Source organism: Haemorhous mexicanus, chromosome 9, assembly GCF_027477595.1.
Source record: "Haemorhous mexicanus isolate bHaeMex1 chromosome 9, bHaeMex1.pri, whole genome shotgun sequence".
NCBI lineage: Eukaryota > Metazoa > Chordata > Aves > Passeriformes > Fringillidae > Haemorhous > Haemorhous mexicanus.
Window position 1 is genome coordinate 24,596,487 of NC_082349.1, and position 15,785 is coordinate 24,612,271.

Consider the following 15,785-nt stretch of genomic DNA (forward strand, 5'->3'; position numbering starts at 1 on the left):
GGCTATTTTATAGTGGAAAGTGTGAGGCAACCAAAATAAGAATCAGTTTCCACTGTTACAAAATAAAGGTTTTGCTTTATGTGGTACCTTAAAAGCCATGTTCAGGGGTGTGTGTTTTGGGACACAGAAGTAAGTACCCCACAGGGTTATTTTTTCATACAGCCATTGGGTTTGTTCTTTCTTGTTCACAGCAAATTGGGAAATAATTTGAGACAGAAAGAACATGATGGCTTTCTTTATGATACAAAACATAACAGGAATTTGTCCTCCTAAAGGACTGAAGGCAATCCTTAAATCCAAATGCTGCCAGTCCTTGGGATGTTCGAAATACATATTCCTATTTAATGGCGTGAGTGCATCTCCCCTTACACAATTTGTGAGTATTTTTGACAAACCTGGTCCTAGTTTTCTGCTAGCCGAGTTACAGATGAGACAAGTTTTCCATGGTTTGGGGTTTTATTGTGAATGCTTCGCACAGCTCTGGTTATGTGCTCCCTTCTCATGACATCAGTGCTGAAGGGGAGAAAGAATGTAAACATCTGCTTTTTATAATTCAATTCTAGGCTTATAACTTGATTAGGATAAGCAATGTTTCTACATGATTTATTTTCCAGTCACAACAATGCACAGTTTTAGCAGCAGTTTGAAGATTAGTAAAATAAGGATGGAAACTAATGAGGTAAATCCTACTTCACGGTCTACCTTTCTGAGCTGCACTGAACATTGTGCAAAGGATAGGGATTTCCCTCCCACTTGGTTTTTAAAATGATGTCCCATTACTCCCCACAGTACAGGAGGCAGCCCATGGAAAGGAAGCTTACACAGCAGCACCGAGGTGAGCTGGAGCAAAGGGAATTTGGCTCATGACTCTCTGCAGAGCCCTTCTGTGTGGCATTGGGTCAGGACTGAGTTTTCCAATGATGCCTGCTGGGACATTGCTGCATCCCTAACAACTGAGGCCTGAAATATAAAACCTCTAATCTCTTCCATCGCCTGAGCGGAGTTAAAACTCCACTCTGGTCACTTCCCTTACTTTGTTTTCCAGGCTTTTTCTTGCACCAGAAAACTGACAGTGGCTGGTGCCATTGTCGTGGTCACAGTCTGGAGTCTTTTCTACTCCCTTTAAACTATTAAATTTAGGGGTATGCTCCTGGACACTGAGGAGGGCTTCAGTAGTAGTTGTGGATGTGTAACTGAAGCCAAGGGACAGCCAGGGCAGTAGCGCATGTCAGAGTGATTTCAGTCTTGTATCACGTTTCCAATAATAAAACACTAAAAATCACAGAATCCCAGGATGGTTTGGGTTAGAAGAGACCATAGATCTCATCCAGTGTCACCCCCTGCCATGGGCAGGGACACCTCCCACTACCCCAGGTCGCTCCAAGCTCTGTCCAGCCTGGCCTTGGACACTTGCAGGGATTCAGGGGCAGCCACAGCTTCTCAGGGTAATCTGTGCCAGGGCTTCCCCACCCTCACAGAGAACGATTCCTTCCCAATATCCCATCTAGCCCTGCTCTTCTGGGACGAGCTGGCACCGCCACCCTCACCGGCGGCAGGTGCGGACACAGACCCCGGCTTGTGAGGGACAGGTCCTGCTGGGGCTGCCCGGGGCGGGCGGCGGGAGGACCCCAGGTGAGGGAAGGACCCCGGAGTGAGGGCGGGATCCCAGGTGAGAGATGGAAGCCCGGAGTGAGGGCGGGACCCCAAAGTGAGGGAGGGACCCCAGGTGAGGGATGGAAGCCCGGAGTGAGGGCAGGACCCCAGATGAGGGATGGAAGCCCGGAGTGAGGGCAGGACCCCAGATGAGGGATGGAAGCCCGGAGTGAGGGGGGAACCCCAAGGTGAGGGAGAGGCCCCAAGGGTGATGGAGGGACCCCCAAGTGAGGGCGGGATCCCGGCGTGAGAACGGCGATTCCGAGATGCGGGAGGGACCCGAGGTGAGGGAGTGACCCCAGGTAAGGGCGACACCCCGGCGTAAGGTCGCCGACCCCGAAGTGAGGGGGAGACCCCAGGTGAGGACAGGGGCCGCAGCGGGCCACGGGAGGCGGGACCGGGTCGGGCGCCGCCTCAATGCGCAGCCGGTGCTCCCCGGGGCGGCAGCCGCAGCTCCATTCCCAGCCCGGCTGGCAGCAGCAGCCCCGCCGCACGGCCGGGGCTCAGCCCTGTCCCTCGGGGCGGCGCTGCCCCAGCCCTGCCCGGTAGGGAAGGCGGAGCGGGGCCGCAGCCGCGCGCAGACAAAAGCGGCGGTGCTTCCTGCGCCGCGCCTGAGGGGAGCGGGCGGTGGGCGACGGGGTCCGCTGTCTCCCCTCGGTCTTTGCTCCGCTCGGTCTTTGCTCCCCTCGGTCTGTCCCCGCTTTCCTGGTTCATCCCCGCGCTCTCCCCGCTCCGTCCCGTGTCGGTCCCAGCGCTCTCCCGGGTCCGTCCCGGTTTATCCCTGTATTCTCCCGGGTCCGTCCCAGATCCATCCCCACTCTCTCCACGGTTCGTCCCGGTCTGTCCCCGCGCTCTTCGCGGTCTGTCTCCGTTCCCCTGGCCCGACTGCCCCCGGTGCCTTTCCCGGCCGGCGCGATGGCTGTCGGTGGGAGCCCCGGGGCGCTGGGCACGGTGCTGCTGCTGCTCGCCCTGAGCGCCCGCGCCGTGCCCGAGCCCGAGGCGGTGCCTGAGGGAGCCTCCACCCTGGCATTCGTCTTCGATGTGACCGGCTCCATGTACGACGACTTGGTGCAAGTTATCGAGGGCGCATCCAAGATCCTGGAGACATCGCTGAAGAGACCCAAGCGGCCGCTGTACAACTTTGCGCTGGTGCCGTTCCACGACCCAGGTAGGGCATTCCCCCCGGTGGGCCGAGCGGGACCTGGCTGAGGTGGGCAGGAGGCGGGAAGGGCAGCAGAGAGCTCCCGAGGGCTGGCAAAAGATTGGGTTTCCTGCGCTTGCAGAGACTGGAGTCCAAGTATTCCTATCCCATCGTAGTAGTTCTTGCCGCACGCGTTTCACTGCCGAGGGCGAGTAACATTTTGTGACCATCACCTCCCTATCTCTCTACAAAGCTTCCCAAAGTCTTCAGGATAGACTGGAGTGGGCTCTAAGTGCGCTTTGTGCACCAAGGAGTAGCTTAAGGGATCAAATACTCCTCTTAATTGTCCAGATACGAGCTGAAGTAGTGTCAGTGAACTGCACGTGTAGTGGTAACGGTGCTACTGAGTTATTTTCCAATGCCCTTCCAGAGAGCGCACTTAAGAACATGAATAATGCAGTTGCACTCTTCCTCTTGTCTTATTATACCACGTTTATATTCAGAAACTGGCAGTGAAATGAACATGGTGTGGGGTTTTTTTTTTGTTTGGGGTCTTCTTTCTATTTTTCCCCCCCCCCTTCTGCTGTACATCATGTGCTCCTCTCTTACAGCATCTGTTTTTTGTTCCCTTCCTTTCCTTTTTCTCTGGCTTTCTTCCTCTTTGCTTCTTTGCTTGTCAAATTCTTCTGTTGACTTGAAGAGGAAATAGGAACAGGATGCCCCAGGCTGGTGATGTGTGCTGTACTGTGCAGTAAAAACTCTCTTAAAAAAAAAAAAAAAAGAAGAAAAAAAAAAGAAAAAATAATCAGAAAGTGGGAAAAAGCCCTTGAAAATTATCTTTTGGTTTTAGTTCCCATGGAGTATCTCAGAATATGCTTAATGCTTAAGAGTTCAATTTTTGCAGGAATGTCAGAAAAAAAAAAAATGGACATCCACTCTATTCCTCCCAGTCACAGATACTTCTGCTTACAAGATATATGTTTGCTATTGGTGTAAATACCTTAAACCAAGTGCTTTGAAAATTAGAGGGAATAGCTTGTATAGGTTCTCTTTTTTTTTCTTACAGAGCTCTTCATTGTAGTATCAGAGTGTTCTACCACAAAAGGGTCCTTACTGTTTCCACATTTTCTTTTTGTTTTCCCTCTGTTCCCCCTGTTTTTTGATATTTTATGGAACAAACTTACTGGGACTTAAAAAGCATCATGCCACAGAAATAAACAAGAAGGGAAAGATTTGGGTCAAGTGTAGCACCTAGAATTCTTTTATACCCTTCTGGAAAATCAAGTTCATCTCTTTGGAGCTCTTTTTCCATGGAATGGCCCGAAAATCAAGGAGGATGCATTAGGAGTGTTTTGGTTTGATTTTCTCTCTATGCTAGTCTATCTTCACTTTAGTGAGCAGAAAGGGATTCAGGGTAGGAGTTGATAGTTCTCTTTTTCAGAGTGACAGGGTAACTATTCCATCCACAAGAGCCAGAAGATCTTGTGTGGTGCACTTTTAATTTGCAGGTTTGTGTGGTGGTCTTTTGTTCTTGTGCATGCTCAGTAGAAAGAAGTCTCAGCTTTCTCTCGTGGGTAGTCCTGTGCTTAGTTTTCATCACAGATCACTTTCACTTTGTCTATTTCAATAGCTCCTGTTTTCTTTTTCATCTCATATGTTTTCATTCAATTTTCCTTCTGCACATTTTCACCTTTTCAGTCCTTTTTTGTGTCCTCCTCACTGTCTTTGCTCCCACTACCTCTCCTGGTCCTTTGCTTGTGTTTCAGACTGGCTCCTTTGACTATGCTTTGCTGTACCACTCCTCCTTGCTCTGTACAAACCTCACCAGCAACAGATCCACTGCCACCTTCCCCTGCTTGAGTCACATTTTCCCACTCACTTACTCCTTGCTTCCTTGCCTCCTCCCCCATTCCCTCTCTTTGCCCAGGAGATCCCTTTCCTTGGCAACTGTTACACTTCATTCAGTGGAGTGACTGAAACTTAAACCTGCAGAGAACTGACCTGCACAGCCCAGAGCTGCTGGCAAATGTGCCTCAGAGTATCCTGTTACACCTCTCTGTGTGGAAGTCCAACTTCCCTGAGGGGGCCTTGCTTCTTGGATAACTTGTGAGGGCAGAGAGCTCTCTCAAAGTGGAGGATGGACAGTTTTCAACTTAATTTTGTACTGTTTTCTGAAAACTATTTATTTGGTCTTTCTCAGAGTTAAAGACACACCACAGGCCAATGTCTTGAATTTTATCTATGTGTAAGGTCCAGATGACTGCTGGTCATCTGTAGTGTACACCTGATAATGACCATGCTGAGGCACTTGAAACGAAAATGTAAGAAATGCAGTTGTGACCACTTCAGCCTCTTTATTTTAATCTATAGAGAAGTAACTTTACTCAGAAACCTCATAAAAATATTTCTTGGCAACTATTTCACAGTATCCAATTCGTTTACCTAGTGTTGTTCTTTCTGAAGGTTGCTCAACTGAATGAATGAGCATGAAATTATTTTTTTACAAGTTGTGTTGTTATTCACTTAAATCTTCTTCTAAAAAACGAGCTTTATATGTAGCTGCCTCACAGGCAAATTTTCTGGATGTTTTGGTGAGGTGCTGTGATCCGTGGGGCAGATGGGACTCTACAAGGGGTACAAATACAGTTGGGGCTCAGGTCCAAGGAGCTTCTCTTTGTATAAAGGTGCCCTGATGCAGATTCACTATTGATAGGTAATTGCAGTTTAAATTGGGTGTGGATTTGGTTTTGAACTCTATTGTTTTCCTAGTTTGTATTGCAGAGTGAACTTGGCATCCCATAGGATACAGCTGGATTGTAAATTATTTTGTATAAATGTAGTCTAGCAGAATATGGGAGGATTTTTAAATAACTCAAAGTGTGGCATTATTAGTGCTGTATTGAGGCACTGGAGCTTGTCCAAGGAAGGGAGTGGAGCTGGGGACAGGGCTGGAGCACCAGGAGCAACTGAGGGAGCTGCGAAAGGGGCTCAGCCTGGAGAAAAGGAGGCTCAGGGGGGACCTTCTGGCTCTGCACAACTCCCTGACAGGGGGGGCAGCCGGGGGGGTAGGGCTCTGCTCCCAGGGACAGGGACAGGAGGAGAGGGAACAGCCTCAGGCTGGGCCAGGGCTGGTTCAGGTTGGAGATTAGGGAAAACCTTTTCACAGAGAGGGCTGTAAAGCATTGGCAAAGACTGCCCCGGGTGGTGGTGGAATCCCCATCTCTGGAGGTGTTCAAAAACCAAGTGCGTGTGGCACTTGGGGACCAAGTTTAGTGGTGGTGGTATTGGGTTGATGGTTGGATTTGGTGATGTGAAAGGTCTTTTCCAATCTGAATGGTTCTGTGATTCCATGATTGTGATGTGCCAATGCACTGGAGTGGGATGGTAGATTTAAATGTAGTGTTTTCCCTACTGCAGTGGGATTTTGGTGGAACAGGAATACAAGTATAATTTTAGTATCAAACCTGAGGCTTTTGGCACAGAATTATGGCTTATGGAAAAATTTGTCATGGGTTTCATATTCCTATACTGTGTACCATCTGGTGGGATGCAGAGAGTTCAACTCTGGAAAAACCTTTTGCTTTGGATTCTACTTTGTGAATAACTATGTCCAGGGCTTTAACAGATTACAGGGAATTTTTTTATTGTGGGCTTTCAATGCCTAAATGTGATCACAGAACTTTTCTAGATAGTGAAAAGGGCTGTTGACTAAGAAAGCTCTTGCCAGACTTGTGTTCAATGGAAAAACTGGCGTGGGGGGTGGAAAATTGTCCCAGATTTAAGAAGAGTTGGCACAGGAAAATTTTGAACTAGAGCTAAAGCTGGAGATCAGCAAATGCTTTTGTAGTTGCGTGTTGTGGGTCCTGATGTCCTACTAACTCCTAACTCCCATTGTATCCTGTGGAAATGGGATTGGACTTGGAATGTCTTTATTTAACATCTGTGGCCAGCTTTGCTATTTTTTCTTTATGCCATTAAGGAATTTTGGAATGGAAAATAAGCCTGAGAGGACTAATTCATCCCTATTATTTTTCTGTAAAGCTAATGGAATTATACCAGTCATAACTCACTCTGTGTGATTTAATCAAGCATTCCTTTAGTGTGAATGGCTATTCTATAGACCAAACTCCAGTAATTAATTAAGACAAAAATTAAGGGAATATGTAACCTTTGGACTTCCTAGGGTAGAGAATGGTGTTTGCCTGTTCATACTCTGCAGTATCTACAGAACTCTGAGCATCTCCTGACCCTTTGCTTACAAATCAAATGGAAAACACTGTGTGAGAAAAGGGAAACATTAATAATGCTTAGTTTAGATGGGAAAACAGTATTGAACTTAAGTCACATAGAAAGTGTGTAGGAGAACAAGGAATAATTTTTTTTTTCCTTGATCCCACTCCTCTCTTTTGAGAGACTAAAGCTCTTTCCTATCTTGAAGTGAAGTTATGCACATAGTGAAGCAAGTAGTTATGTTTAACTGGAGTCTCCTTTAACAGACTGGCAGGGCTGTGTCTGGAACATGGTTAGGCTGCTGAGCCACATACTAGCTTGGATCAAGTTCAGGAGGTCATATGAAAAGTCTGGGAACTTTGGGCTTTGCAGGTTTGATAGTTTTTTTTTTTTTTTTAGAAGTTATAATGAAGAAGTAATGTTTTTTCCAGGGGAGGAATTCTGTGAAATTAAAATTAGGCTATTAATGGAGTTAAAGTTTTTCATACTTCCTGACAGAAAAAGTACTGTGGGTGTGCAGATGGATAATGGAGAGGGGAAGGCACTTCTGTGTCCTTGCTGTACCCTCAGCTGGATGGTATCACAGATGATGTCACAGCCTCTGCCTCTCACATCCAGCTCTCCTGATAGCCTTTCTCCCATGTGTTGCCCTGCACTTTTGCATTCTTCTGTCACTTGAGGTCTTTGATCTTGGGCTTTACTCTCAGATTTATAGATGTCTAAACTTCTCAGGCAGAGGCTGAATGTGTGTAAATCAGTTGGAGCAGATGAAGAATGACCCTTCTGGTATAGCCTGAAGAAAAGGGGCATTGTCTTCAGCATTCCTCTGCTTCCTTTGCGGGGTAGAAGTGCTTCAAGACTTGTTATTAGTTTCATAAAGAACAGGAACATGGCTGTGGAGAAGCACTACTGCAGCAGTGGTTTTCAAAGCAGGGAGAAGAAGTTTAAGGGAAAAGTGATATTCTGTACTGGTATCTGAGTTTGCCCACACCACTGAAGTGAGATGGGGGCAGCATGAGAAAAGATTGATGTCACAGCAGCTGTGGCTGCCCCTGGATCCCTGGAAGTGTCCAAGACCAGGTTGGATGTCACTTGGAGCAACCTGGGAGAGTGGAAGGAAGATCTTAGTGGGCTTAAAGATCCCTGCTGACCGAAGCCAGCCTGAGATTTTATAATTATAATGAGAAGGGAGACAGCTGAAAGAGGGAGAGGAATATGACCCTGTGTTCCTGTCCACATTCCGGAGGCCTCCTTACCTTCCTGAGTAGGTAAAACTGCTTAAAACTGTTAGAAAACTGTCTTCTGTTTGAAATATACAAATTATTAAGTTGCCTGAAGAAATAAACTGTTTACCAGTGAAGTTTCTGTGGGCAAATATTTTGTGAAAACTGGGTACTTCTCAAAATCCCATAGTTTTTATAGGATAATGTATTGGTTTTGCATGACCTGGTTTTTGGTAGCAGGGGTGTCAGAAAGATGGCTCTTGTGAAAAGCTCCTGGAAGCTTCCACCCTGTCCAGCAGAGCCAATCTCTGATGGCTTTGAAGCTGGACATGCTGCTGGCCAAAACTGGGCCTATGAGAGAGGCTGGTAACGCCTCTGTGATGATGTATTTAAGAAGAAAATTGAAACAAAGTCATGGATTTTTGCTCCTAGTCAGAGAGGAGGAGGAGGTAAGAACATGTGAGGGAAACAACATGGCAACACCAACTTCTCCACAAGGTCAGTGGAGAACGAGGGGCAGGAGGTGCTCCAGGCACCAGAGCCAAGATTCCTCCACAGGCTGTGGTGAGACCAGGGTGAAGCAGCTGCGCCCCTGCAGCCTGTGGGGATCTACAGGGGATGCAGAGATCCATCCAGAGCCCGTGGAGGACGTGCCCATGCCAGAGCAGGTAGATACCTGGAGGAGGCCCTCTGGCCAGGTGAAGAGAGGGGGCCCTCTCAAGGGCAGCCTGTCCCTGGAGGACTGCACCCCATGGAAAGAGAGCCCCACGCCGCAGCAATTTTGGGAGGGCTATGTGCCCATGGGAGGGACTCACCTTGTGGCAGGTGTGGTTTGGCTGCTACTCAAGCAGCTGGAGAAGTTCACAGGGAACTGTCTCCTGTGGGAGGGACCCCATGGTCTCACAGGGAAAGGGCTCCTCTCCTTAGCAGCAGGAGAAAATCTCAGTGATGAGCTGACCAAAACCCCCCTGCCCTGTCTCCCTGTGCTGTCAGTGGGAAGGAGGGAGGGGCTGGGGGGAAAAGGTGTTTTCAGGGTTATTTTACTTCTCATTATCCCCCTCTGGTTCTATTAGCAATAAAATTCACTTTGCAACCTTAAGTTTGCCCTTGAAGTGTTTTCTCGCAGTCCTTATCTCAATTCACAAAGACTTTTTAAACTTTTTTTCCTCTCCTTTGCCCAGCTGTGGCAGGGGAGGATGAGCAAGGGACTCTTGTGGGTGCTTGGCATTGGGCCAGTGCCAAACCACAACAGATAGATAGAGAAGAATTGCCTCAATTGTCCTTGAAAAGAGTAAGGTCAGAGGCTAAGAAAATTATGCTCTCCACTTAATTCAAGTAGTTGTCTTATTTGAGAGTTGAGTGGCTTTTATATTGCTACCAATATTGAAAGTGGGAAAAAAAGGTGCTAATTTAGGAAGTCTCATCTCCCTCTTCTTCTGATGGATCACAGAATACCAGATTAAAGCTGGTGACAGCCAATCTGTCAGAGCTCTGTGTTTTGGTGGCCTCAAATTTGTGAACATCCCATCTGAAAACTCAAGGATGTGTAAGGATTTGGGGTTTTTTGGAAGCTGGTTTATCTTGGACTTAGATACACAGTGACAGAAATAATAAGTGTACATCCAAATTCTGGGTTTTTTCCTTGGTGTTTCAGGAGATGCAGTGTAAAGGTACAACTGTTCAGTGCTGCCTTGGTATGTCTGAGGGTGAATGATAAGCAGACCTGGGAATATTAAATGGGAATTCTGCTCTTTTTTGCTAAAACGGATGGAGTATTGCTATTAATATTTCACAAGTGACACACACTTTCACAATTTCAGTGGGAAATACTGCTTCCCTAAAGCTCAAAAACTGCTGAGTGTTGTTACCACTACCAAGTGTTATTGTTGCTGTCATCAGGTGAGTGGCTGTCAGGCTGTCACCAGTGCTGTGGAAGTGAAAAGCTCTGGGCTGATAAGGATGAAGTCTAAAGCACTTAAAGACATTTTCCATCTCTCAGGCTTCTGGGATAACTGTGTGGGAAATGAGTGTTTGAAACCTTATTGTCACCCTTAACGGAGACATTGTGATATCTATAAAATGAATTCCCTGTGATTGCATGGATGTTTTCTTGTTCCTCTAGAGGGATTTATCTGGGGTCCCTCTAAAAGTAGCTGCTTATATAGGTCAGAGATGACAGTAAGTATTGCCAGTGCCAGAAGCTCCGAAATCTGTGAGGCAGTCAAAAAGTTGTGACATGATCCAAAAGCCTGTTAGAGCATCACTTACAACTTATTTTTCTGCTGTCTTAACTCTGTATGTCCAGCCCAGAAGGTATGCACAAGGGTGAATTTCCCCTATGATTCTTGAATCCTTCTGTCAAGGGGAAGGATTATTCTCCATGTTTTTATTTGAAGATACAGTAGAGATTCTTTCCTTGGGAAAAAAATGATAATGCCTCAAATACATAATTCTTTTCTGCTTTGAATTACAAATTATTTTTCATGTTACATTTGAAATTGTTGCCTACAGAACTTGGAAACTACTTGTTCTATTTTGCTTTGCTCTCCTCATTTCCAAGTGGTTATAATTCCAAGGGAAGCTCTGCAGCTCATTAACAATGTATTCCAGTACTGTTCTGTCTTAATTACTACTGGCATCATTTATCAGGTGAGTCTTGCTGTTTGTTAGCAGTGTGCACCTTTTGCCTAGAGCTGGAATTTGCACAGAGGATCCTTCACCTGTTGTGTCCCACGTAAAAGTCACAGTACCCTTGTTAACTCAACTTTTAGGTATGTGACAGTTCATGGAGAGATCTCCTCCCAGTTTCTTAACCACTTTTTAAACAAAGAAGCTTCCTCATTCACCTTCCTCTCTTCTCTCCTGCACTCTGAATTTATTTCCCAGGGGTTACAGCAGCTTGTATTTCACACAATCACACAGAGAAGCCCAATTAATCCTATTCATGGCAGTAATTGTTTAACACTGGCCACGGGTCTTGATGGGAGCTCTGTGGTATGGGAAGCAAAGAGCAATTTCTGCTGCTGCATGCATCTCCTGGATTGGTTTAAATGCACACAAATCAAATTCCTACTGCTGTATGGAAAGCAGATATTTGATGCAGATCCTCAAGTACTTTTAAGCTATGAATAAGCTGTCCCTCCCTGAGGCTGATAAGTGTCCCATTTTCATCTGTAGAAAACAATTATTTTCTGAGAATGCATGGTAATGAAGTGAATAAGGAGCCATGAATATTGTATACATCTTTATCTCACTTTAACTGAGGCAGTAGTGTTGATTGTAAAGAGAATTGTCACAGAAATATGACAGGAAAGTTGAGAAGGAGGCCAGTTGGAGTATTTCCTTTTTGAAATGCTGAGCTTCCTCTTTTCAAGTGCCAGTCCTAGAGGAAAACTAAGAAAAAATATGTCTTTGTGGTGGGGAATTAGAATCATAGAATTGTTAAGGGAGGTGAATTGTTGAGAGGTTGGATGAGACCTCTTAAGATCATTGAGTCCAGCCACTAATCCAATGCTGCCATGTTCACCACTGAAGCATGTCCCCAAGTGCCATATTGACATGTCTTTTGGGTACCTGGTGGGATGGTGACTCCTCCACTGCCCTGGGCAGCCTGTTCCAGTGCCTGATGAAGAAATTTTTCCCAATATTCAATCTTAACCTCCCCGGAAGCAATTTGAGGCTTTTTCCTCTCATCCTGTCCCTTGTTCCCTGGGTTCAGAGCTCAACCCCCCTGGCTGCCACCTCCTGTCAGGGAGCTGTGCAGAGCTAGAAGGTCCCCCCTGGGCCTCCTCTTTTCCAGGCCGAGTCCCTCTCTCAGCTCCCTCAGCTGTTCCTGCAGCTCCAGCCCCTTCCCCAGCTCTGTTCCCTTCTCTGGACATGAATTAATAGTGAATGAATGCCTCTAGGGAAGAGAATGAAGTTGAGTTCTCAGGGAAGAACAAAAGAGAAGAACCACCCAAGACCTGAAAATTGGTGAAACTGACACTGTGATCCTTAATCCTTGCTCTGTGTGCTGCACTGCCATCCAGCAGTACTGACTTGATAAGGAGCAGGCCTGAGGCCATGCCCAGGTGCCTTTTGAAAGCTCACTGCTGGGTGATGCAGAGGTGTGCTCTGTGTTAGCTGCAGAGAGTGAACAGTACCTGTCCTGAAGAGGGGGCATGGAGTAATGGGACTCCCTGTGCTGGTACAAGTTGTGTTTGAGCTTTTCTTAACCAATGAGGAGCAAAAGGAGTTTCTGTTGGGTTGATGATTTGTTTCAATGAATCATGCAATGTTCATTCTGCATCCTGCTGGACCAACTTGTTAGAAACCTTAGAGCTGTTTCCCCTGTACTGTGAAAACAGGGAATGGTCAGAACCCAAAGGCTGCCAGAGCTCCAGGAACTTTTGGACAATGCTCTCAGGCACAGGATGGGATTGTTGGGGTGTCTTGTGTGGGGCCAGGGATTGGACTGGATGATCCTTGTGGATCCCTATGAACTCAGGGTACTTTGTGATTCTATGACTTGAGGTCCCTGTCTTCTTTTTTCTTACTTGTCCTTTATCCTTTATGTGTGTATCAGAGGCTGCTTGGAATACATACTAGAGTGGATTCTGCTCAGTGGAGGATCTGGCTAAACCAGATTAAGGACTATGGAAAAGGAGCAGATATTTCATTTAGTTAATGTACTTTGAATGTGGCCTAAAGCCTGGCAGGAGGAACCCTTTAGACAGACAGCCCTCAGATGCCAGTTGGTATACATTTTCCAGTCAATGATTTAATTGTTGGCATATGCTGTGGCTTTGGTTTTGAAGGAGACACATGCATCAGAGGAAATATTGAGAACATATGTTGTTCAGTTTGCAAATGGTGAAACAGTTTCTCTGTTGAAAGAGAGTGATGGTGTTACTTGATCAGCTCACCATGCCTTGGTAATCAGCAGTTTTGTTAGAAGGAATAGGATGGATTCAATGAAATACGCTCTGGGCTGGCTGCTTTTTGTGCTTCATTACTCCAGCCAGGGAGAATGTTTTACCCCTCACTTACATTGCTGAACATAATGTGTTTTTTATAACTGTTGCTGGTGTTTAGGATTTCCTGTTTGATGTGTGCTGCTCTGAGATCAGATTTACAAGATCCTTCAGTGATGCTGGCAGTGAATTCATGTTGTGCAGTTGTTGTTGGGTGAACTCTGGGTCCAAGATTTGCATTTTGCAAAGGGATTGTTTGCAGTGCTGCATTTTTAAGGGGGATCAGAATGGTTTAGGTCAGGCATATCCCCTTGTAATCTGTGGTTAACCTTCTTTTGTTGCTGTTTGAGGAACAAGAGCAACTTACTCTTTGGTAACTGGTTTTGCCAGAGGATAAGCACAATGACTTCATGTTTCTGAAGCACTTGGTTGGGATCATGTTATGTCAAGATACATGAAGCCACGACACTGAGGACAGAATTAATCCCATTTCACTTCAGGCTCTTCACTGAGACTCTCAGCTGAGGGGCTGGTGACCCAGAGGCTCTTTCTATAAATCACAAAATGAAACTGGTACCTTAAGGAGCAATTAATCCCCTGTGAATTTTTCAGTACTCATCTCCAATGAGATCTCATTTCTTTCACTCGTTTGCTTCCCACTGTAGGGGAAGCAAAGGTTAGTTCAGCCAGAGCCCTGAATTTAGAACATAGGAAGTTAATTGACAGGTTTTCTGCTTTCTAACATTCTGCACTGGGCTGACTGTCCACATAATAGTCCCTGAGGTTTGTTTCACACCTAGGTTTTCATCCTACCGCATAGATACTGAGGGCTCTTGGAATAGGTTATTCCCACATGGTGATTCCCTGGCTCCCATCAGCAGCTGAATAAGGCCCCTGGCTGGGCAGCCCAGCACACCCTGAGGGCTCCTGCCAGCCTGCTCTGCCAAGGACCTCAGTGCGTGACTGATCATGGGGCTACTCAGGAGTTTGTGCACCTCCTCTGCCCCCTCCACAGATTACTGGCAGGGTTTGAACCTTGGGTGTTCGGAGACCCCGTCTGTGTCAGCTAAAGGAGTGACACTGGCAGCTCCAAGGCTGATAGTTCCATGGGACAATTCCCAGTCGGGGGCTGGGATGCACCTGGTGCAGTGTGCTGCCGATGTAAACAGGCTGTGTGTGTTCATGCAGCAATGTTAACCTAATGTTCTGTGTCCCTGTGCTCCTCCATCTTGATTTGCTTTGTCACCCTGGGTACTCCTCTTCACTCTGACCGCTTTGCCAACTTGTAGCCCTTCTCCTAAAACATTCCTAGCCTAGATTTCAGTCTACAAGGCATTACTGGTAAGATAGATGCATTTTTGGAAATGACATATTCCCAGACAGTGAGCCAGCATGCAGCAAACATTGCAAACAACCAGAAAGGGTTGAATTTACTCGCAGTGATGTGTCCCTGTTAGCAGGCTCATCCATTCTTGCTGGAATAGTGGCTTCCTTATCATTTGCTCTTGGGAATAGGCCAGTAAGTGTGTGATATAGGTACAATGAATGAATATTATGCAGCATTAAAAGCCAATTTCATGTATCCTGATGTACAGTGGAGCCAAATATCAACTTTACAGGATAAATTACAACCAGCAAAGCTTGCTCAGCAATGTGAGGTAACCAAAGCAGAACAGTACCCCAGTTCTCAGCCTGGAAAAATGCTGCTGAAATGGAGCGAGTGGGGGCGGGTTTGCAGCATGGAATGAAAATGAAGGAATGTCTTGTGTTGCTGTAGTCCCTGCTAAATGTCTGGGCTGTTTGCTCAGGATAGCAGCTCTGAGCTGTGACTGTAGGTTACTGCTGGACTCCTGCCAGCTTGTTTAAATTAGATTCCTAGCCCGGGGGCTGGGGTGGTCAGCAGGAAGCCATTGTAATTTTCATGCCTTGGACACGAGTGTATTTTCATGAGCTGGAGTGAAGTGTCTCTGGGGATGCTGAATATCTCTGAAACATTTCCTGAGTTCTCTTAAGTTCTGCAATGGTATGTCCGAGTCTGTTTTCCAAAGGATGGAGCTTTTTGTTTAGTTAGTGAGGTCTTAGTTCACTTGAGTAGTATGCTTTTGCTGTTGGAACTTAGTGAGGAACAGAAGAAGAGGAAAACTGTGCAGGAAAAATGATGGGCTCTGTCTTAGGACAGCTAATAGTACTGTAATTTCTTTTATGCCCCCATATTAATTTGTATTTCTGTTTATTAAGGTCTTCATGAGATTGTGACTCCAAGCTACTGTGTCAGAGCTGGGTTTTTAGGCTGCGAATAGGGGAAATGTTGGGACAAGCTCACAATTCAGGTAAAAGAGCAATAGCTGGAGCACCCAGGCAGAGAACCTGTGATTCTGCCCATCTTTGGGCAGATCTCTTCTCATTTGTTGTTATTTACACCAATACAATAGTGGTGTGATTTTTAATTAGAGATCTTTAGCATCCCTGTGCACACTAATTGCTGTCATGTACCAGTTTCTGAGTATCAGAAACACAACAAGAACCCAGGGTGATGTCCCTGCTGATGCCCTTGTTGAAATAAGGTTTGCTGATGTCCGGTGCTTA

General features: G+C 46.2%; 1 protein-coding gene across 3 annotated transcripts in view; it reads left to right on the forward strand.

Annotated features, from left to right (window-relative positions):
* Positions 1 to 2,214: 2,214 nt before the first annotated feature.
* The window catches only part of HMCN1 (hemicentin 1), a 166,567-nt gene continuing 152,996 nt past the window's right edge, over positions 2,215 to 15,785 (forward strand). For all 3 annotated transcript variants that reach the window (XM_059854550.1, XM_059854552.1, XM_059854551.1), the window contains exon 1: positions 2,215 to 2,821. In XM_059854550.1, the coding sequence (XP_059710533.1) occupies positions 2,569 to 2,821 (253 nt within the window). In that variant the 5' untranslated portion in view covers positions 2,215 to 2,568. The remainder of the gene's footprint in view (positions 2,822 to 15,785) is intronic.